Source organism: Bos grunniens, chromosome 14, assembly GCF_055505025.1.
Source record: "Bos grunniens cultivar Pamir isolate PY7600 chromosome 14, Bosgru_T2T1.0, whole genome shotgun sequence".
In the NCBI taxonomy this organism is placed as follows: Eukaryota; Metazoa; Chordata; class Mammalia; order Artiodactyla; family Bovidae; genus Bos; species Bos grunniens.
In genome coordinates, this window is record NC_141178.1 from 75,325,164 (window position 1) to 75,348,017 (window position 22,854).

The 22,854-nt window shown below is 48.1% G+C and overlaps 1 protein-coding gene across 1 annotated transcript in view; it reads left to right on the forward strand.

The window, feature by feature from the left end:
* Positions 1-19,782, forward strand: part of TG (thyroglobulin) — a 235,284-nt gene extending 215,502 nt beyond the window's left edge. The window contains exons 46-48 of the mRNA XM_086337437.1: positions 16,742-16,876; positions 18,232-18,422; positions 19,577-19,782. Coding sequence (XP_086193563.1) covers positions 16,742-16,876; positions 18,232-18,422; positions 19,577-19,695 — 445 coding nt within the window. The 3' untranslated portion in view covers positions 19,696-19,782. The remainder of the gene's footprint in view (positions 1-16,741; positions 16,877-18,231; positions 18,423-19,576) is intronic.
* The last annotated feature ends 3,072 nt before the right edge of the window (positions 19,783-22,854 follow it).

Below are 22,854 nucleotides of genomic sequence, written 5' to 3' on the forward strand. Positions count from 1 at the left end.
GGCTCTGTAGAGCCCTGGACCCAGGGTCCCTGAGAGGAGGACAGCAAGAAGAGGTGCGGGAATCTGAGCCTCCCAGCCCCTTATCTCAATAACTGAGCTTCAAGTAAAATTTCAAGGTCATGCAGTTTAGAGAGATATGAAAAACATCTGGGCTCAGTCACCTTTAAGACACTTTCTGACTCTCACATTCTATGAATTTTGGAGCAAAGAGACTCTGAGTCACTGATACATTTTAGAGACAGAGATGTTGCTAACTGTACAAAGGCAGAGAGTGTCCTGGTTAGAGCAGGGACTCTGGGCCAGCTGCCTTGTTAGAAACTTGTCTAATTAGCTCAGGAATCTAAAGCAAGTCACTTAATCTCCTTGGTGACAGTTTCTTCATCTGGAAATGGGAATAATAATAATAGTGTCTACTTCAGAGGGTTGCTATGATCATTTGTATATAGAATGGGACCTGGTAAACAGGAAATGGTGAGAGTGTCTCATTGTTCTTGTCCATCAAAACGCGTTCTTGACATTTTTCTAGGCGTATATCATCTCTCCCACCACGACCGTAAAAACGGTTCCATCCATATTAGTAGATGAATGAATGAATCATGGGAACTAACCCATTTAATTGTTGGCAAGTTTATCTTCTACTGCCTGAAAAGACATCTCCCTCATTCTGCCCTGGAGCTGTCACAGTCTCATTTATTTCTGGCTCAGATCTACAGACTTAAAATATATGTGCGTGCCTTATGGTTTCAGCCATCTGTCTGGTACCTCCATTTCTGTGAGCATATATTAGCTTTCCTGGCATAGCCAGAGAGCAAAACACAATAAATTACCACTTTCTCACGGCCTCTTGTCAATTGATCGCAGCACTGCTTTGTCCTCTACCTGCTTACCTGGATTGTAGATGAGATTTACATCTCTGAAATTCTGTGAGGAAAGAATAGGCATAATGGATGAGGGAGGAGACAAAGAAATGAAAATCTACAGTATGGGAAGAAGGTGCAATTTTAAGATCCAGATTCAAAGAATCACAAACTATTTAAGATGATTTTGTCTAACTCATCTTACAGATAAAGAAACAAATGCTCAGGGGAGACTGGAATTATGTGCCAGCTACAGAGTCAGTAAGTGGCAGTCTGAACTCAAACCCTGTCTCCTACCCTTTCTTCAGTTTTCTTTAAATTGCACCTACTTCAGCCTGAAACTTCCGAGTCCCTACCATGGCTAAGTCCACTTGCTGGCTATGTGACTTTGGACAAGATGCTTAACCTCTCTGAGCCTCAGTGCGTCTTCATCTGTACAAGGGAGAGTGATAGTGCATGTCCCATAGGGATACCGGAAGGGTTCCTGGAGAGAATACCTGCATCTGAGGCGGGGTGTGTGTGTGTGTGTGTATCTACAATGATATCCAGCAGCTTTGCTTCCAAGACTGTTGACATGAGAACACAACTTACACTGTTTAAAACTATTGACATGAATCCTTCCTCAGCTATCAATGCAAAGAAATAGAGGAAAGCAATAGAATGGGAAAGACTAGAGGTCTCGTCAAGAAAATTAGAGATACCAAGGGAACATTTCATGCCAAGATGGGCACAATAAAGGACAGAAATGGTATGCACCTAATAGAAGTAGAAGATATTTTAAAAAGGTGGTGAGAATACACAGAAGAACTATACAAAAAAGATCTTCATGACCCAGATAACCATGATGGTGTGATCACTCATGTAGAGCCAGACATCCTGGAGTATGAAGTCAAGTGGGCCTCAGGAAGCATCACTACAAAGTTAGTGATGTGACGGAATGTTAGTAGAGGTGATGTGATGGACAAAGTTAGTAGAGGTGATGGAATTCCAGTTAAGCTATTTCAAATCCTAAAAGATGATGCTGTGAAAGTGCTGCACTCAGTATGCCAGCAAATTTGGAAAACTCAGCAGTGGCCACAGGACTGGAAAAGGTCAGTTTTCATTCCAATCCCAAAGAAAGGCAATATCAAAGAATGTTCTAACTACTACACAATTGCACTCATCTCACATGCTAGCAAAGTAATGCTCAAAATTCTCCAAGCCAGGCTTCAATAATATGTGAATCGTGAACTTCCAGATGTTCAAGCTGGATTTAGAAAAGGCAGAGGAACCAGAGATCAAATTGCCAACATCCGTTAGATCATCGAAAAAGCAAGAGAGTTCCAGAAAAACATCTACTTCTGCTTTATTGACTATGCCAAAGCCTTTGACTGTGTGGACCACAACAAACTGGAAAATTCTTAAAGAGATAGAAACACCAGACCACCTTACCTGCCTCCTGAGAAATCTGTATGAAGGTCAAGAAGCAACAGTTAGAACTGGACATGGAACAAGAGACTGGTTCCAAATAGAAAAAGGAGTATGTCAAGGCTGTATATTGTCACCCTGATTATTTAACTTATATGCAGAGTACGTCATGCGAAATGCTGGGCTGGATGAAGCACAAGCTGGAATTAAGATTGCTGGGAGAAATATCAATAACCTCAGATATGCAGATAACACCACCCTTATGGCAGAAAGCAAAGAACCAAAGAGCCTCTTGATGAAAGTGAAAGAGGAGAGTGAAAAAGCTGGCTTAAAACTCAACATTCAGAAAACTAAGATCAAGGTGTCTGGTCCCATCTACTCATGGCAAATAGATGGGGAAACAATGGAAACAGTGAGAGACTTTATTTTTGGGGGGCTCCAAAATCACTGCAGATGGTGACTGCAGCCATGAAATTAAAAGACACTTGCTCCTTGGAAGAAAAGTTATGACCAACCTAGACAGCATATTAAAAAGCAGAGACATTACTTTGCCAACAAAGGTCCATCTAGTCAAGGCTATGGTTTTTCCAGTGGTCATGTATGGATATAAGAGTTGGACTATAAAGAAAGCTGAGCGCTGAAGAATTGATGCTTTTGAACTGTGGTGTTGAAGAAGACTCTTGAGAGTTCCTTGGACAGCAAGGAGATCCAACCAGTCCATCCTAAAAGAGATCAGTCCTGAATATTCATTGGAAGGACTGATGTTGAAGCTGAAACTCCAATACTTTGGCCACCTGATGTAAAGAACTGACTCATTTGAAAAGACCCTGATGCTGGGAAAGATTGAAGGCAGGAGGAGAAGGGATTGACAGAGGATGAGATGGTTGGATGGCATCACTGACTCAATGAACATGAGTTTGAGCAAGCTCTAGGAGTTGGTGAAGGACAGGGAAGCCTGGCGTGCTGCAGTCCAGTTCAGTTCAGTTCAGTTCAGTCGCTCAATTGTGTCCAACTCTTTGCGACCCCATGAACCAGAGCACGCCAGGCCTCCCTGTCCATCACCAACTCCCAGAGTTCACTCAAACTCATGTCCATTGAGTTGGTGATGCCATCCAGCCATCTCATCCTCTGTTGTCCCCTTCTCCTCCTGCCCCCAATCCCTCCCAGCATCAGAGTCTTTTCCAATGAGTCAACTCTTTGTATGAGGTGGCCAAAGTACTGGAGTTTCAGCTTTAGCATCATTCCTTCTAATGAACACACAGGACTGATCTCCTTTAGAATGGACTGGTTGGATCTCCTTGCACTCCAAAGGACTTTCAAGAGTCTTCTCCAACACCACAGTTCAAAAGCATCAATTCTTCGGCACTCAGCTTTCTTCACAGTCCAACTCTCACATCTATACATGACCACTGGAAAAACCATAGCCTTGACTAGATGAACCTTTGTTGGCAAAGTAATGTCTCTGCTTTTGAATATGCTATCTAGGTTGGTCATAACTTTTCTTCCAAGGAGCAAGCGTCTTTTAATTTCATGGCTGCAGTCACCATCTGCAGTGATTTTGGAGCCCCCCAAAATAAAGTCTGACACTGTTTCCACTGTTTCCCCATCTATTTCCCATGAAGTGATGGGACCAGATGCCATAATCTTCGTCTTCTGAATGTTGAGCTTTAAGCCAACTTTTTCACTCTCCTCTTTCACCTTCATCAAGAGGCTTTTTAGTTCCTCTTCACTTTCTGCCATAAGGGTGGTGTCATCTGCATATCTGAGCTTATTGATATTTCTCCCGGCAATCTTGATTCCAGCTTGTGGTTCCTCCAGCCCAGCATTTCTCATGATGTACTCTGCATATAAGTTAAATAATCAGGGTGACAATATACAGCCTTGACATACTCCTTTTTCTATTTGGAACCAGTCTCTTGTTCCATGTCCAGTTCTAACCGTTGCTTCCTGACCTGCATATAGGTTTCTCAAGAGGCAGGTCAGGTAGTCTGGTATTCCCATCTCTTGAAGAATTTTCCACAGTTTATTGTGATCCACACAGTCAAAGGCTTTGGCATAGTTAATAAAGCAGAAATATATGTTTTTCTGGAACTCTCTTGCTCTTTCAATGATCCAGCGGATGTTGGAGTCCATGGGGTCACAAAGAGTCGGACACGACTGAGCGACTGAACCTAAGTGAACACAACTTAGAATGTTTCTTTGCTCAGTTCTGCTCACTGTGGAGATTTTGAGCCAGTTTCCTCCATGGCTCCATCTATATAGCCTATTATTTCAGGAAGAGGAATTTTCAGTGGTGACTGTAATCCAGGGTTTCTAAACTTGAACACTGTTGACATTGCTGGCCGGATAACTCTTTGGCGTGGAGCCTATCCTGTGCATTGCATGCTGTTTAGCAGAGTTTAGCGGTAACTGTGGCCTCCACTCATTCAATGCCAGAAGCACATTTCCAGTTGTGATAACTAAAATGTCTCCAGACATGGCCACTGTTCCTTGGGGGCCAAAATGGTCCTCAGTTGATAAACACTGCTGGCATCCCTCAAAACGGTAGTTAGCACTAACAGCACTAGAGGGAAGTGGCAACCCCTTTCTCAGACCCCATCCCTGAATGAGCACAGGACCAACCCACCCCCAGATACTGTCCCTGGCCCCACAGAGTCTCAGGCAGCCCACAGCATACCACCCAACCAAAACTTTTAGCGCTTCTATTACAAAGCCCTGGAAAGCTGACAGGCTGTCTTTGGTGGTCACATCAGGCAGGGCCCTGGCCCACTGTCTGCTCCTGCATCTCAGGCCATGAGCATTGTCTCTCTTGCCCAGCTATCTCTAAGCATCACCTCCCACACTCTGCTGGGACTCTTTCCTCCCTGCCAGTCCCGGCTTCATCTTATTGACTATGGTTGGTGTCTTTCTCTCTAACCAGCTCCTCTCAAAGGACACACTTGCCAAGTATCTTCCCCGCTGCTTTGTTCTCTGCCACTCACGAGCAAAAGGACTCCCCTGTGACTGACTCAGGTTTGGGGCGGGGGGTCCTCTCCAAACCTTCCTCTAGGAGCCAGGCCCCAGCAAGCATAGCAGGGAGCATTGGTGTTTCCTCTGATATTGCCTGTCCTTAGGGGCTCAGCCTGGTTCTGCCTTGTGCTGTGTGCCTCTGGCCGGTGACAGCCTCTCTGAGCTTCTGTTTCCTCATCCATAGATGGAGCTAGTAATAGTACTGACACATACAGGAGTGTGTGGGGATCAAGTAAGACAAAGCACGCAAACAGCCTAACTTGCTGCCTAGCTAAAGTTGGCACTCAGTAGGTGCTACTCATACTGCTTAATGTATGATCCTGGGAGAACTCACGTTAGAATGAGCAAGTGCGAGGAAGAAAGCAACCACAGATAAAGTGGTTTTGGGGAACTGGCCACTGAAAGGGTTGCTGTGGCCACTTCACAGAGGAGATAGAGGCCCATGATCTTAAGCTTCCTGGCAGGTAGAGTCAGGTCATCATTCACATGGGAATTCACCTCAGGACTGTGTGAGCCATCAGACTTGAATTGTGTGCTCTGTTTAGGTCCTTATTCCAAAGCTTTTGATCTCCAGGATCCTGAGATGTGATTCCCATGTCTCTGCAGTGCAGAAGACATTTTAGAGAGCTGAGACTTGACTTTGAATGGGCGGTGGAGTCGGACTCTTGGGATTAAACACCTTTCCAAGCTCCACATAGGATGTTGGACTGTTCTATACCTTTGGGAGAAGCAATTCAGTGTAGAAGAACACAACCTTAGAGGTTAAACCAACTAGGATGTTAATCCTGTCTCTTCCGTTTGTTAGCTGCTGCATTTGAGCATGTTCCTTCGCCTCAGTTTCCTCACCTAGAAAATGGGTTTAGTTGCATCTGCCTCATAGTGTGAAGATTCCTATCAATGTACGTTAGATACTTGGCATATTGTAGCTGGTCAGTATTTGGGTTATTTTCCTTTTAGGAAAAATAAGGTCTGAGAAAAAAAAAAATCAAAATGACTAACGAAGCAGTTATGTTCCTCCTTCACAAGTTGTCCCAACCCTGGAAAAACAAAGCCGTCGATTCCAAACTCAAGACATTTTGTACACCACTGCATGTGCATTCTAGATGTTTCTGTGCATTCCAGGGGCCTTTAACTTTCCAGATTCATAGTCTTATCTTTCTAGTGGATGTGTCTTGGTGGATTAGTTGAAATTAGAAAACCAAAAAAAATATTAAGAGGCTGAATTCTTGAACTGAGTCCCTTGGCCTGGCTACATCCTGTGTGATTAACAAGATAATTTCCCAGTAAAGATGGAAGTAAATCATTTTCTGAGACTGAAGCCAATCTCATGATATGTAAGGGCTTGTGCTATACATCCTTTTAAGCACTGATTCAACAAATAACTACTATCTTCTATGCCCCTGATTCTCTGAGATGGAAATCCTAGAGATAGAGCAATTGGTAAGAAGAGAAGGGCTACACTCTTGGGACTAACACTATAGTCATGGGGTAAGGCTGATAAGGGTCTAAGAATAGGTTGCAAAGAACAGATGATAAATAAGTAGAATAAATTCAGATAATGGCAGTAGGAAGAAAAAAGGAAAAAAGCTTGGCATGTCTGAGGATAAAGAGGGATAGAGAACTAAAGTCTTTTGAAGAGCAGGAGAGTAGTTGGAGATGTGGGAGAAAAAGATGGGGTCTTGCAGTTCACATAGGAGTTTGCAAGCTGTGGCAGGCAGAGATATTATTGTATTTGAGTATGATAGGAAGACATTGGAGATTTTTAAGATTATGTAGAATGCACATTGGTCTTTTCTTTCACACTCATAACACAACTCACTAAAAACCATTGGAAACCCTGTTATCCAATATTATGATCATTTAGTTAATCAGGAAAGTTAACTAAAATGGGAACTTGTGAAAATGAATAAGGTATGTATATGCCTTAAACATTTAATTTGAACTGTAAGCATATAAACGTACATTTACTGGCTCTGCTTCCTGCAGGGTCAAAAGTTTGAGTAGAACACAGTTTGGAATTCTCTCTTTGAAATTTGTGCAAAACCAAAACCATAATGCAAGCTCTGTGATGTCCACTTTTGGTTTCTTGAAAGTGGGGCATCCACAAGATATGCAATGCATTTAATCCAGCTCTGTAATTACAGTGAGAGCTATAACAGGCACAGATGAGCGAGGAACACTGTTGGTTCTTGGTAGACACATAACTTCCTGGTGAGAATAGACGTGTTGGGCCACGAAAGTTCAGCCTTTTCTGAGCAACAGTTGTTATGCCTTATGTAGGGAATAAAATGTCCAGGTTAATCCAGCAAGTCCTTTGAAAGTGTCGCCTGTATTGCCAAAGCATATATCATCCAGCTCTGCTGGGCTTTAGGGAGCTATGGAAATATTGCAACTATTTCATCTGGAGCCATGGATGAGGCTGTGTTATTTAAAGTATTGTATAGGGAATCCTTTTGTAAAACACAAGCCAAAGCATATAATTACTTCTTAATTAATTCATGGGCAGAATCTGAACTTTTGCATATTAGATTGGCACAAAGAGAAGCATACTGGTAAGCTTCTATTTGTAAGTTATTTAACAACCCTTCAAAAAAAAAAAAAAAAGGCCTGGGAAGTAGAGGCCTTCATGTTTCCTAATTTCCTTTGGAGGAACTTGTCAAGAGATGCTGGCTGAAGATAAGAAAAGGAGTATATTTTACGGGGATGAGATCAACAAACTTCCTCCTGCAGACGGAACAAGGATAGAAACTCAGATCAATCCAGTCACATAGGCTGGAGCCGTGGCCTTTCAGCAGCCAAGCCTCTTCAGCCTCCAGAAGGCAAACACGTGGCCTGTTTATGTCAAGAAAGATATCACCCATCCCTCCCTCACCCTGCTCCCCAGCACAGGTCACTGTGTCCACAGAGCCCAGAACCAAGTGTATTTCTCTGGGGACAGCACCTCAGTCCTGCTCCCTAAGAAGCCCTGGTGTCCATGTGTGATGCCTCCCTTATGCTGGAAGCAGAGCTCAGGTCAGGAGCTTGTGTGTGAATAGTCTCCGAAATGTGACTTTGCTTTTAACTCGCTGGAATGCAGGCTTGGCCTCCCTGCAAATCCAGCAGATTTTAGGTGAGCAGGTTGGCTAGAAGGTAAAGTCAGGGCTAGGGCGGGGATGGGGGGGCAGGGCGCAATCTGTTAAAGGAAGCAGACTTCTGTCCTTACTGGATAATTGCAGCCACCCTGCGATTCTATTCTAATCTATCTTCCCAGCCTACTCCAGCAATGGTTCCCAAAGAGATCAGCTGGAGACTGGCTTGTGTAGAGATCACCGATGTCCCCCATCCCTTCAGATGTGGCCCTCAGTTCCTCTGGTCTCAGTTCTCATGCCTTTCACAGGACCAGAGCCGAAAGACCTTAATGAGCATGCACTCGAGTGGTTCCCAAACTTTCGGTTTTCCTGAATCAGGAAAAACTCCACTTTCATTGGTCAGCATGATGCGCTTCTCACAGTATACGAGGCCCAGAGCACTGGGGGCTCTGTCACCTGCTGCGGCGCCCACCTCTCTGTGCCAGGCCACGCCTCCCGTCCCGGCCTCCGCACAAAGCTCCAAACCCACTGTGATTCACATGCCCCGAGTCTCTGCTCAAACGCCTGTCTGTACTTAACCCCCTCTCTAGAGACCCCTACTCACCTTTCGAGGCCAGGTCAACCATAATTTCTCCTGGCTGACTTTCTACAAACTCCTCTCCATTCCCTGGCCTAAAATAAGTAGCAACACTTTTCTCTTTACAAAGCTTTGCCAATGATTCTATCATTTGGCATCTGTCTCTCAGAATCTTATTCTTTGTGATGTTGGCTTCTCTGCACTTCAGACTCTGAGCTCCGTGACGGAAAGGCGGACTCAATCCTCACTTAACCCCCGCACCTGTTCTGAGCGTGGCGCACAGTAGGCCTTTGGCAAATGTGGCTCAAGTGCAATCCTGCCCTGACATGCCGTGTTTGCAACCATCCTCTGAACTGTATTCACATCCTGAGCTCAAAGCCCATGTTATCCCCTGGGCGGGGAGCTGCTGGATCCTTCCCCCTCCCTGGCTGTGTGTACCGTGACCAGCACCAGCAACAGTAGCTCTTGCTTGGATGGGCTGTGTGCTCAGTCGCTTCAGTTGTGCCTGACTCTTTGCAGCCCTGTGGACTGCAGCCCGCCAGGCTGCTCTGTCCATGGGCTTTCCCAGGCACAAATGCTGGAGTGGGTTGCCATTTCCTTCTCCAGAAGATCTTCCTGACCCAGGGATCGAACCCAAGTCTCTTACATCTTCTGCATTGGCAGGTGGGCTGTTTACCACTTGCGCCACCTGGGAAGCCCTTGCTTGGATGGCAATTTGTAATTTTAGAGGGACTTCCATCCACCATCAGTCTGTGAGCATCTGGTGATACCACGGGGGAGGCTGAACAGGGATGATAAGATACATCTCACAGAGAGAACAACCAAGAGTCAGAGGTGGAAGCAGAGTTTGAGCTGAGCTCACCCAGCCCGGGGAAGGAAGTGTTCCCAGACCTCACATCCACATGGGATGACGAGAAGATGTAGACCTGGCCTGAGATAGGACGAGTGATTGTTGTGTTAGGGAATCTTGGTGGGCAGATTGTTAGCAAATGACATCAAAAGGCTAAATCAAAGCAGCGTGCCTTGTACAGCTGCCACAGGTCTGGGTCTATGACCTGTCAGCGATCAAACCCAGCACAAAGCAAAGAAGCCAGATCAATATTCCTGAACTGTCTGCCCGCAGCCTCAGCACTGCAGCCTCTCAGCTAGCGAGTTTCTTCTTTTACCTTGACAGTCCCTGGAGTGTCCTTCTGTGTCTCCCTCTGCTGATAACCGAATCCAAATCCCTCTTCTTCCTCCAGAAGCTCAGGAGTTCTCAGGCCCAGACTCACAGAGGCCTTGGTCCTCCAATCCCAAATGCTTTCTTCCAAGGCTCCCCACTGCCTGCCCCTCCTCCAGATGTTTGCCGTCAACAGCTCGAAATAACTCCAGCATCCTGATAAAGATCAGCCCTGCTAAGGAAACAACAAAGCAAATGACAACGACAAGCTCTCAAATTAGACAGATCAGATGGGCTGGAAGGCCAGGCCTTTCCCCGAAGCAGTGCTCTGTGACCTTTGGGTGGTGGGCTGGAGCCCGCCTGTGTGTGCTCCCCAGAGCCAGTGTGCACCTCTCTTCCCAACTCTGTGCTTTATGATGTCTCTTTAGTAGTTTGGTACTGTCTACAGGCATGAGGGGGCTTCTCAGGTGACGTTAGTGGTAAAGAACCTGCCTGCTAATGCAGGAGATGTAAGAGACATGGGTTGGATCCCTGGGTTGGAAAGATCCCCTGGAGGAGGGCGTGTCAACCCACTCCAGTATTCTTGCCTGGAGAATCCCATGGATAGAGGAGCCTGGTGGGCTACAGTCCATGGGGTTGCAAAAAGTCAGACACAACTGTAGCGATTGAGCACACGCACACACATGCACAGGCAGGAGACCACGTACATCGGCAAAGGCCAAGGTTTAAGTGTTCACCAGCACACCATGGGCCCATGATCTTCCCGGGAACAGGATGGAAGCTGTGAAGCTTCTCCCAAGAAAGATGCGCGTGCACACTGTCACAGCAGCTCACACCCAGTTTCAGGGAATTTGTGGTCCTCTGAAACCCTATAATGGAAGCCCCAAGTTAAAGACCTTTACTCCTAAGCTTTCTGATGGTTCTTATAAGGTAAAGGAAATGGGAATGGGCACTGGAACCAGAAACTGTGCAAGAGGTATGAAAACCGTTGTTGCTAAACCTCACTTAATGTTTGGAAGCTTGATTGTATCACCCTTTTGCTGATGAGGACCCTGAGGCCCAGAGCGGTTATGGATCTTCTATAAGACTTCACAGGTACCAAGTGATGGAGTCAGGATCCGAACTCTGTTCACGACACCATGTGGAACTCAGCTTTCTTTGGAAGTGGCGGTAGAAAGGCCACCGTGGAGGCAGAATATGGCCCTTCCAAATGTCCACATCCAAATCCCCCAGGCTGTGGATACATCATCTTATGTGGCAAGGGGTCCTGGCAGATGTGATTAAGATTAAGGACCTTGAGATGGGAGGTGACTCAGGAATCCCCAGGTGGGCCCAATCTAACGACGTGTGTTCCTCAAGGCTGGAGAGGGGCCAGAGGAACAGGTCAGAGAGATGGGAGGAGAGGAGGACTCCACTGAATGCTGTGGCTTTGAGGATGGAGGAAGAGGACCGTGGACCGTGGCCTGTCGGAGCTGGGAATGGCCTACAGTTTCCAGCTAGAGAGTGGGAGCCGCCCGGGTTCTGCCCCTTGAGGATTTCAGTTCCGACACAGCCCCCGGCTCCCCACCCAGTGAACAGGAAACAGGTCCTTCTGCAGGGACTCCCAAAGGAGCAGAGCCCACTGACCACTTGATTTTGGCCTGGTGAGACCCATGCTGGGCCTTTGAACTCCAGAACCTGCAAGATAGTACATTCCTGTTGTTTTAAGCCACTTGTTTAGTTGCTCAGCCGTGTCCGACTCTTTGTGACCCCATAGACGGTAGCCCTCCAAACTCCTCTGTCCATGAGATTTTCTAGATGAGAATACCGGAGTGGGTTGCCATTTCTTCTTCCAAAGCCTCTTCCTGTCCCAGGGATTAAACCCTCATCTCCCACATTGGCAGGCAGGTTCTTTACCACTGAGCCACCTGGGAAACCCTTCTTAGGGCAGCAGTAGGAAAGGAATAGAGCTTTCTCTGCAGGTGGCTCCCTCCCACACACCAGAGGAGGAGCAGGCTGGGCTGGGGGTAACAGAGGGGAGAGGCCGACCTCTGAGACTCCAGGCCCCCCTCTTTCCCCCACAGCCTTTGAGAGGCACAGACCTCAAGCAGCCCAGTGGTGGGGTGCTGACAGAGGAGCCCTTGCCACGAGGCCAGGAGGATAGCTGGCCTTCGATCGCAGGCCTCGTCCCAGCATCATTGCTGAGTTTCAGGACCTTGGCGGGAAAATGACGTCTTGGAGCCTCAGTTTTGTCCAGTGTAAAACTCTACAAATCACTCCAGTACCATCTACTCACAGGGATTGGGGATCATAAGGATAAAGTGACTGGTGAGCTACCAAGTGTGGGCATAGGTGAGACATCTTTATCGCCCTCGTTACAACATGAGTACCTCCCTGGTGTTTTTTGTCTTGCGTTCCTTTCCCTCTCGTGGGGCGTTAGTATCCTGCAGTGGTCCCCAGCCCCCCGCTACAGGTAGAGTAGATGGAGACAGGATTTGGGGGTCTGAGAGACAGCTTCGGACCCTGGCTCTCCTGTGATGTATCACCTTTCTGGGCCTTGGGTCGTCATCTGCAAATGATGCAGGTGCTACTCTTACTTCCTGGCTGGTCCTTAATGTTGCTGATCAAAGATCGACCACAGTCTCTGGCGCATCACAGGTGCTCGGGAAATGGTAGCTGTGAACAGACGCTGAGGAGAGCTGGCCACTGAACGGTCCAGGTGGGGACTGCAGACTCTGGGCTTTGTCTGAGCTTGACCGTGGATGCTTTGTCACTGAACAAGGGGCTTGGCCCTTCGGGTCCCAGAACCTATAAATTCTGGCGCCACTTCCTCCTCCCTGCTCAGGACTGAAGGAAAGTTTACCTTGGTTCTGAGAGGATCGGGGTACCTGACAACAGCTGCAAAGAGACATCACCCTTTAGGACTATGATTCTGAGCGCCCTTGGTCCTGCAGACTCACACTGTCTCATGTTCCTTCTGTGATGCCTTTCATGAAGGCACCAGAAACAGTGACGGATTTTCTTTTCTTGGGCTCCAGAATCACTGTGGATGGTGACTGTGGTCATGAAATTAAAAGATGCTTATTGCTTGGTAGAAAAGCCTAGACAAACCTAGACAGCATATTAAAAAGCAGAGACATCACTTGGCCAACAAAGTTTCATATACTCAAAGCGATGGTTTTTCCTGTAGTCATGTACGGATGTGAATGTTGGACTGTAAAGAAGGCTGAGTGCCAAAGAATTGATGCTTTTGAATTTTGATACTGAAGAAGACTCTTAAGAGTCCCTTGGATAGCAAGGGATCAAACCAATCATTCCTAAAGGAAATCAACCCTGACTATTCACTGGAAGGAGTGATACTGAAGATGAAGCTCCAATACTTTGGCCACGTGATGCGAAGAGCCAGCTCATTGGAAAAGAAGCTGATGCTGGGAAAGATTGAAGGCAGGAGGAGAAGCGGGCACCAGAGGATGAGGTTGGTTAGATAGTATCACGGACTCAATAGATATGAATCTGAGCAATCTTCTGGAGATAGTGGAGGACAGGGGAGCCTGGCATGCTGCAGTCCTTGGGGTCACAAAATGTTGGACACGACTTAGCTACTGAACAATAAAAACCATAATCACAGTAGTTCCCGGCATTTGTGAAACATGTGTTTTAATAGCCTTCATGTGCCATGGATGCGCTGGTCTGTATTTCATGATGAAGAAACTCAGCCTCAGAGACATCAGGTGACTCATCTAAAGTTACACAGGTGACAAGTGACAGATAGAGCAGGGTCTCAGCTGAGTGACTCAGTAGCGCGTCATTTCTCCTGTGCCCTGCTGCGGTCACATGTACACCTGCTGATAAGTCTGATGGTCACAGGAGGCACTCTGGCTCTCAAGCCCCTAGGAAGTCCCCAGGCTAGACCAGGTGCCAGGCCCCCAGGCCCACCTCAGGCCCGTGGGTCACTGCAGTTCCCAGCCTAAGCAAGTGAGGAACAGCAGAGAAGGCCCCTTCTGCGCTTGAAATGTCCCCCTTCACATCCCTCATCTTGAGGGTCTCCCTTCCCGTCTCTGGGGTCATCACAGTGGGTCACTCAGAGTCACACTGTCTAGTCACACAACTTTGCTTCTTGTTTTAGAGCAGTTTAGTCTCTGTACAAATTGCCTTTACATGGGAGTCATGTAATCTAAGCCCTTTCCCAGGACCAGCACTGGGCATATCTGCCCATTGTTCCAGCGCTGGTGAGAATCACTGGTGACTCTGTACCCCTGGCTCAGAGACGCCACTGACTCCGCAAAGATGGTTGATTAAATCTGGAAGTAGAGTGATGGATGAGAAAGAAGTGGGCCAAGCTTTCAAGTCCCCACTGCATCCCCCTTATTTCAAACTTCACTGCAGCCATGTGCAGCAGGTATTTCACACTCGTTCCGTAGATGACAAAACAGGAAATCAGGGTGGTCAAGTAATTTTTGAGAAATCGCTCGGCTTGAAAGTAGAGGAGCCAAGACCAGGGACAGTGTCCTCGGACCACTCTCCTCAGGTCTTTTGCTAGCATCATGCCTTCCTAGCAAGGTTCTTGACCCAACTCTGCTGTTCAAGTTCCTACTGTCTCTGAGTAAGTCAGGAAACCTCTCTGAACTTCATCTTCCTCATCTATAAAGTTAAGAAATTGGCTCTCGTGATAAATTTGGCCAAGTGCAAGGTCAGAGAACATGGACTCCCCATAAGACCTCGCTCATTTCTGAGGACAAGTGCAAATTTGGAGGGTTCCCCAAACTACCCTCTGGTTTGAAAATTCACTAGAAGGACTTACAGACCTCACGGAAAGCTGCTGTAGTCATGGTTGAGGTTGTCACAAGGAAGGGATGTAGATTATGATCAGACAAAGGAAGAGCGGCAGAGCGCAGAGTCCAGGCGGCTTCCAAACATGAAGCTCTGCTATTGTCCTCTCCCCGCGGAATTGGGAAGGTCATACTCTGGATGCTGATGTGTGACAACGAAGCTCCAATACTTTGGCCTCCTGATGCAAAGAACCAACTCATTAGAAAAGACCCTGATGCTGGGGAAGATTGAGGACAGGAGGAGAAGGGGGCGACAGAGGAAGTGATGGTTGGATGGCATCACTGACTTGATGGACATGGGTTTGAGCAAACTCTGAGAGATAGTGAAAGATCAGGAAGCCTGGCATGCTGCAGTCCATGGAGCGGCAAAGAGTCAGGCACAACTTCACAACTGAACAACAGCAAAGGTGCACCCAGAGTGGTGTCAACCAGGGAGGCGCCTTCAAACTCGCTCAGAGCTTTGATAGGAGCCCCTTTATATAAGCATGAGTGATTGCTTCATTGATTTCCCACGTGGTTAACCTCAGTCTCCAGGTTGACTGTTATCATATGACACAGAGCCCCCACACTAAGTCACGTGGTTGATCTGGCACGGCCAGCCCCTGTGCTGATACTGCTACATTTAAGGAAGGTCCAGCGTGGCCAACAAAGTGCTGCCCTAAAGAAAGACACTCACATCGGTATGGCATGGATTACTTCCCAGCCACCAGAGGGCATGGGCCAGACTTCTTGGGAAAAGTCAGATTCTCTGCTACACTGCTATAAAGTCCCTCCAGCCTTTCTCCCAGCACTCACTCCCATGGACCTGTGCGCCACTGGACTTGTCTCCCCATCGCCAGCTCAGTCCATTTCAACCACTCATTGGGCTTCCAAATCTTTATTCCCTCCTGCCTGCTGCTTATTCAGTTCAGTTCAGTTCAGTTCAGTCTCTCAGTCGTGTCCGACTCTTTGCGACCCCATGAATTGCAGCATGCCAGGCCTTCCTGTCCATCACCAACTCCTGGAGTTCACTCAAACTCACATCCATTGAGTTGGTGATGCCATCCAGCCATCTCATCCTCTGTCGTCCCCTTCTCCTTCTGCCCCCAATCCCTCCCAGCATCAGAGTCTTTTTCCAATAAATCAACTCTTTGCATGAGGTGGCCAAAGTACTAGAGTTTCAGCTTTAGCATCATTCCTTCCAAAGAACACCCAGGCCTGATCTCCTTTAGGATGGACTGGTTGGATCTCCTTGCAGTCCAAGGTACTCTCAAGAGTCTTCTCCAACACCACAGTTCAAAAGCATCAATTCTTCAGCGCTCAGCTTTCTTCACAGTCCAACTCTCACATCCATCCAGATCTCCAGTTAAACATAGCATATGTATTATTGACCAGTTATGTGCCAGGCATTGTACTGAGTGGGATACATGGATGAGTGTCAACCTGGAAAAGAGTTGGAGAGTATAAGCCATATATAATTATAAGAATTAGCACAGAGAAGGGGTTGAAAACACAAGTTACTTTGAACAAACAGATGTTCAATTGATAGTGTTCTAAGTATCATGGAATGCAGTCAAGAGAACATTGTCTTAGAAAATTTCTTGGTCTTACAGATGTTTCCAGGGAGTTGCATTCTCAGGGTTGGGTACTCTTCAACCTATCTATGTGCCAAGGATCTGCCCAAGGAGCCACTGGACTAAGGGCCAAGCAGAATCTCAACTCAATTAAGCGCCACACAGGAATCTAAGACATAAAGAGAGAAAATCTTCACTGGGGCATGAATACTGGATTTTGGCTCATGTGGGTTCTTCCAGCAGTTTAATATTCCTTTAACTTTTGTTTTTTCTTGTAACTTTTGTTTCCGTGTGTTTTCCCAGCTTGGAATTGCTGGCAGATGTTCTGTATGCCTTTGGGCTTCCCTTCTACCCTGCCTACGAGGGGCAGTTTACTCTGGAGGAGAAAAGCCTTTCCCTGAAAATCATGCAGTATTTTTCCAACTTCATCCGATCCGGGTGAGTGGACCATGTGCGCCTGGAGGCTGTCGTGTGCATCCCTTCCCCTCCCTCTGAACGCAAAGGTCACACTTTGCACTGATGGACTCACCCTTGCCTCCCTGCCAGTGGTCTCCCTGACTCATTCTCCCCTTCCACCCAAAGTGACCTTGGTACAGAAACATCCCAATCGTATATTCCCTTGGATGGCTCTAGACTTTCTCCCCCTCAGCACTGTTGACACTGGTCTGGGTGAGTCTTCGTGGCGGGGCTTCCTAGGCATTGTAGGCTGTCTAGCAGCATCCCTGGCCTCCATCCACTAGATGCTAGGAGCACCTCACCTGTGTTCCAGTTATGTTGTTGCTGTTCAGTCACTCAGTTGTGTCCGACTTTTTGCTACCCCATGGCCTGCAGCATGCCAGGCTTCCCTGTCCTTCACTATCTCCCAGAGTTTGCTCAAACTCATGTCCATTGAGTTGATGATGCCATCCAACCATCTCATTCTCTGCCACCCCCTTTTCCTCTTGCCCTCAACTTTTCCCAGCATCAGGGTCTTTTCCAAGCAGTCGGCTCTTCACATTAGGTGGTCAAAATTTTGGAGCTTTAGCTTCATCATCAGTCCTTCCATTTATGAAAACAAAAATATCTCAGACATTACCAAATGCCCCCTGGAAGGCAGGATCACCCCAAGTGCAGGACTGCCATCTTAGATGATCAAATGAAGTTCTAATGCTCAAGACCCTTCCTTGTCTCCCTCCAGCCTTCCCACACACCTGTATTCTAGCTCAGCTAGTGTGCTCACCGTTCCTTCCTCTGGAACCAGTTCCTGCTTCACTGCCCGCCCTGCTGTGGTTTACCTCTGTCCCTTTACACCAGACCAGCAGCGCTCACCTAGCTCAGCGCTCAGCCCCCTGAAAACCTCAAAGGACGAGTTGACCTGTAGGTGGCCAACAAATTTGTTCAGCTCCAGGCCCACCTTCCTGCCCAGGCCTTGGGCAAACAAAGGCATTCCAGACACTGGCAGAGCAAAGATCACCGGAATTGAAAGGGACATGTGACCTCCTGAGCGATGAGAAAGTCAGAAGGGCAGGGCTAGGTCCTGGGAAACACTGCTGGGTCCTGAACTCACATCTTTTCCTCTTCCTGAAATGGCCTAAGAGGGGTGAGTCAGGGCCTCTGTTTCTTTACTCATGTGTAACACAGCTGTTAGGAGCACAGCCCTGGAATCAGATGGGGCAGGTTTTCAACTCCTGCTCTGACACCTAAGGATGTGTGACTAGGTCCTCAGAGACTGTGTGTGAGCGGGCAGTGATCTCAGATGATGAAAGGAAAGAGCATCGTTCCTCATGGGTGTTGCTTTCTTCTCATTTCCCCAGAAATCCCAACTACCCTCATGAGTTCTCCAGGAGACCGCCTGAATTTGCAGCCCCCTGGCCTGACTTTGTCCCCCGCGATGGCGCAGAGAGCTACAAGGAGCTCAGTGTCCTGCTCCCCAACCGACAGGGCCTGAAAAAAGCTGACTGCTCCTTCTGGTCCAAGTACATCCAGTCTCTGAAGGCCTCGGCAGGTGGGGAGCAGGGGGTCACCGGGTCCCTGGGATGCCATTGACATCGCCCCTTCCCGTGAGGGGCTCACAGTCTGGGGGCAGGGGCAGTGAGTCCTCTTTGCCAAGGGCTCCTGTTCTGATGGGGGCACAGCGAGAAGACCCTGGGGGCCTGGGGTGGGGAGAGCTGAAAGGGTTGAGAAGGGAGCCACGGGCAGGCAGCACTTGTGGGGAGAGACCCTTGAACTTCCTGTTTGCTGCCCTCGGAGGCTTGGCTGAAACAGCTTAGAAAGGGCTTTCTGCCAGGGGGAAGTGGGCATTTCATCTCTTCCTGTTGCAAAGGTGCTGAGGGGAAGTGAATCATGAGGACACTGGGAATAGAGAGAGCGGTGCAGAAGCTTCCGGAAGAGTGGGGGAGTGAGTGACATAACCAGTGAATGCCCTTCCGCTTTGTGGTGCCATGATGGAAGCCTGACCCCTCACTAGGGAGGTCCCAAGGGAGGGAAGGCTGGCATCTCCCCGGAGCCTCTGGGAAGGCTTCCTGGGGGAGGTGATGCTGGGGCTGAGATTTTCAGCTTGACAGGAGCTCCTCATGTGGGGAGCGAAAGGGTGGAGTGCTCAGCAGGGAAGCAACTTGGCCAACACACGTTTTAGGCTCGCAACTCTGCTTTTTATAATTATTATTAATTTATTTATTTTTGGCTGTGCTGGGTCTTCGTAGCTGCATGGGCTTTCTCTAGTTGGGGTGTGCTGGTTTCTCCTTGAGGTCTCTTCTGTTGCGGAGCACAGGCTCTAGGAGGCACGGGCTCAGTAGTTGTGAGTCGCGGGCTCAGTGATTGCGGCACATGGGCTTCCTTGCTCTGCGGTATGTGAAATCTCCCCAGACCGGGGATCGAACCGTGTCCCCTGCATCGACAGGCAGATTCTTAACCACTGGACTGCCAGGGAAGTCCTCAACTCTGATTTTATCTTCTCAGTTGATGAACCCAAGGCCATCATGCTCTTAGTATGTCCCTAGAGCTAGGCTATAAGTCTTGTGCCCCGCCCCAGAAATGTCCCTCTGGAGGGGCATTACTAGAGAGCTCCCATCAAAGGCTGGGGTCTCTTTTGGGTCATAGGGGAAGAAATGAGGGAGAAATTGGATCCAGGTTGGACTCGGCTTCTCTCTCCTATTTCAGATGAAACTAAGGATGGGCCGTCAGCAGACAGTGAAGAGGAGGACCAGCCGGCTGGCTCTGGGCTGACAGAAGACCTCCTGGGTCTCCCGGAGTTAGCCTCCAAGACCTATAGCAAGTGACCAGCCCCATCCCAAATGCCACCCTGGATACCTTATTCTCCAACATAGCTGCTAACTATCAATAAAGTGTCTACATGCAGAAAAGCATTGGTGACTCAGATTCTTTAATTTCAGACAGTCCTTGAGAGACACCAGGGATTCTTGTGGCTCAGAGGGTAAAGCATCTGCCTGCAATGCAGGAACCTGGGTTCAGTCCCTGGGTCAGGAATATCCCCTGGAGAAGGAAATGGCAACCCACTCCAGTACTCTTGCCTGGAAAATCCCATGGATGGGTGAGCCTGGTAGTCTACAGTCCATGGTGTTGCAAAGAGCTGGACACGACCGAGCGACTTCACTCACTCACTCACCTGGGAGACACCAAACTATGTCTTAATCCTCCCAAGGTTTGAATCCCGGGGGCTGTTTCCTTTTGACAAATATTGATGGAGCATCCCCTTTGCACCAAGCCCTGTGCAGGGTACTGGGGGTGGCGGGGGTGGCGAGGACCCTCCTCTCAAGAAGGAGAGGCAGGCAGGTCAACAGTGACCCAGGGAATGGGGATCTATCAAGGGCGAACCCCAGAAGGAGACAGTCTCACCTGTGTGTTAGAAAGAATTCTCATGTGAAGATTCCAAAATGGAGGTGGGAGGCCAACTCAGGCTGGGACAGTATTCTGAGTGAGAGGTGGTGAGGTCTGGATGGAGGCAGAGAGGATGGGGTGGGAGCGGGGAAAGGTACAGATCCACGAACCCTTCAGAAATTAGAGGTGACAGGACCTGACTGAGTGTGAGAGGTAAGAGCTGCAAGGATGCAGAATTCTCCCTAGCTTTTGGTTGACTTGCCTTCCCAGGTAAGCACCTGATTCACCTCCTGTGGGACACACTTATGAAGGTAAATCTTCTGTTATCTTCTGTTTAAATCCCTCACCCCCACCCCAATCTTTCTTTCTCTCTCCTGTCTCTCTCCCCTCGCTCCCCCACTTTATACACACACACAATTAACACAAAGTTGAAGCAGGTGGAGCTGGTTCGCAGTCTGTCATTTACATGACATGTCACAAGTTGTATTCACACGTCATCTCATTTGAACTCAGACCAAAGTCAGTGAATATTCATATGTTGGGACTATCACTCCCATTCTGCAGATGTGGAAGGCGGAGCTCAGAAAGGCTTATATGGTGCCTAAATTCATGCAGGGGAGAGGTGGAGGATCAGAGTTCAACTCAAGTCTTCTGATTTCTGTTTCCTTGTACTTCCTGGACTTCAGATAAGTCTATATGTCTTGTAAAAGCCTATTGATAGCACTGAAACCCCAGGTGACCTCTAACCTGCATTATAGGTGGTTTTTGTTTTTGTTTTTGTTTTTGTTTTGGCAAAGATGGTTCTATGTAAGTAAACAAGTACCCAACTACAATGCTTTAACTAAAGGATACTTCCAGAAGCAAGTAGTCCCAAGATTGACCAATGGCTCAGTGGTACCGTCAAGGACCCAGACTCTGTATAGCCTTCCTCTTTGCCATCTTTAGTCCATGGATGATGGTTCACTTCACTAACACAATATAGCTGCCACAGCTCCAGACATCACATCCCCTCCTGACAGCATCTCATGCTGGAAGTAAGCAGGACAGAGTACCAAGGGCCTCGCCTTCAAGTGTGCTTCTTTCTTTTTTTGGAGGGAAATCTTTCCTGGAAATTCCTAGCAGATTTCCCTTTACATCTCATTGTCCATAATGGAATTGTGTTCTCACTTTTAGACCAGTTACTTTAGACTTTTAGACAGTAGGGAATGGGCTTACCATGATCTGATTAGACTCAGAATGACTTGTTTCCTATAATAGGAGACGTTGCTGTTCCAGCAAAGCTGGGGTGCAGTTAGCTGAGACAAGTGGAGAGATAGTTGTTGAGTAGACAGCTGTCACTCTGCCACAAAATTAGCTTTGCTCCCAAGACCATAAGAGTTGATCCTGCCCTCTCACCCTTGGGGCCATTCTTTCTTGGCCCAGGGTTGGAGTTGGCCTGAAGCGCCTCTTTACTTCCTCAGTCCAGTGTGGACTGTGAAATCTGATGAGCCCAACTGCCCCAGTGTCAGGGGTCATGGCCCTGGTGGATCCAGGTACCCTTAATTCAGGAGCAGGTTACCAGGCCTGGGGGCTCAGACGGGGGCAGGGGCAGGCGACACAGCCCCAGGAGGCGTGCTCTGCCTTCCCAGGCCTTGTTTGGGTCTCCTGGCGGATCCAGAGGTGGGAGTGGATGAGATCTCTGTTTGCTCCCTGTGGCTGCTGTAACACACTATGTAAAGGGTCGGGGGTAGTATTAAAGCAGCAGCAGTGAATGATTTCAGTTCTAGGAGCCAGAATCCAACACAAAGGGGCCAGCAGAGCCACTGTCTCTAAGGCCCTGAGGGATAATCCATTTCATGGTCCTCCCCCAGCTTCTGGTGACTAATGACTGGGGGCTCCCTGCCATCTCTGCGTCTGTCCTCACACAGACTTCTCTGCGCATCAAACCTGCCTCTCCTTTCTCTTATAAGGACACTCTAAATCCAAAATGATCTTATCCTGAGATCCATGATTACATATGCAAATCCCATATTTCCAAATAAGTTCATATCCACATTTTGCATTGCTCAGTCGCTCAGCTATGTCTGACCCTTTGCTGACTCTACCAGACCCCCTGGACTGTAGCCCTCCAGGCTCCTCTGTCCATGGGATTTTCCAGGCAAAAATACTGGCATGGGCTGCCATTTCCTACTCCAGGGGAACTTCCTAACCCAGGAATCTAGCCTCATCTCTTGCATCTTGTGCACTGGCAGGTAGATTCTTTACTACTAGTGCCGCCTGGGACGCCCAAGGTGGTTTTGTTTTTTGTTGTTTTTAGCTGCTAAGTCACGTCCAACTCTTGCGACCTGTAGCCTGCCAGGTCCCTCTGCCCATGGAGTTTTTCAGACAAGAATACTGAAGCGGATTGCCATTTCCTGGGCGATTATCCTGTCTCAGGGGTCGAACCCATATCTCCTGCATCTCCTGCATTGGCAGGTGAATTCCTTTACCACTGAGCCACCTGGGAAGCCCCTTTGAAGATGGAGGAAGGGGTTATGAGCCCAGGAATGTGAGTGGCCTCTGGAAACTGGAAAAAGCAGGTAATGGATTCTTCCCCACAACCTCTAGAAAGGAATGAGCCT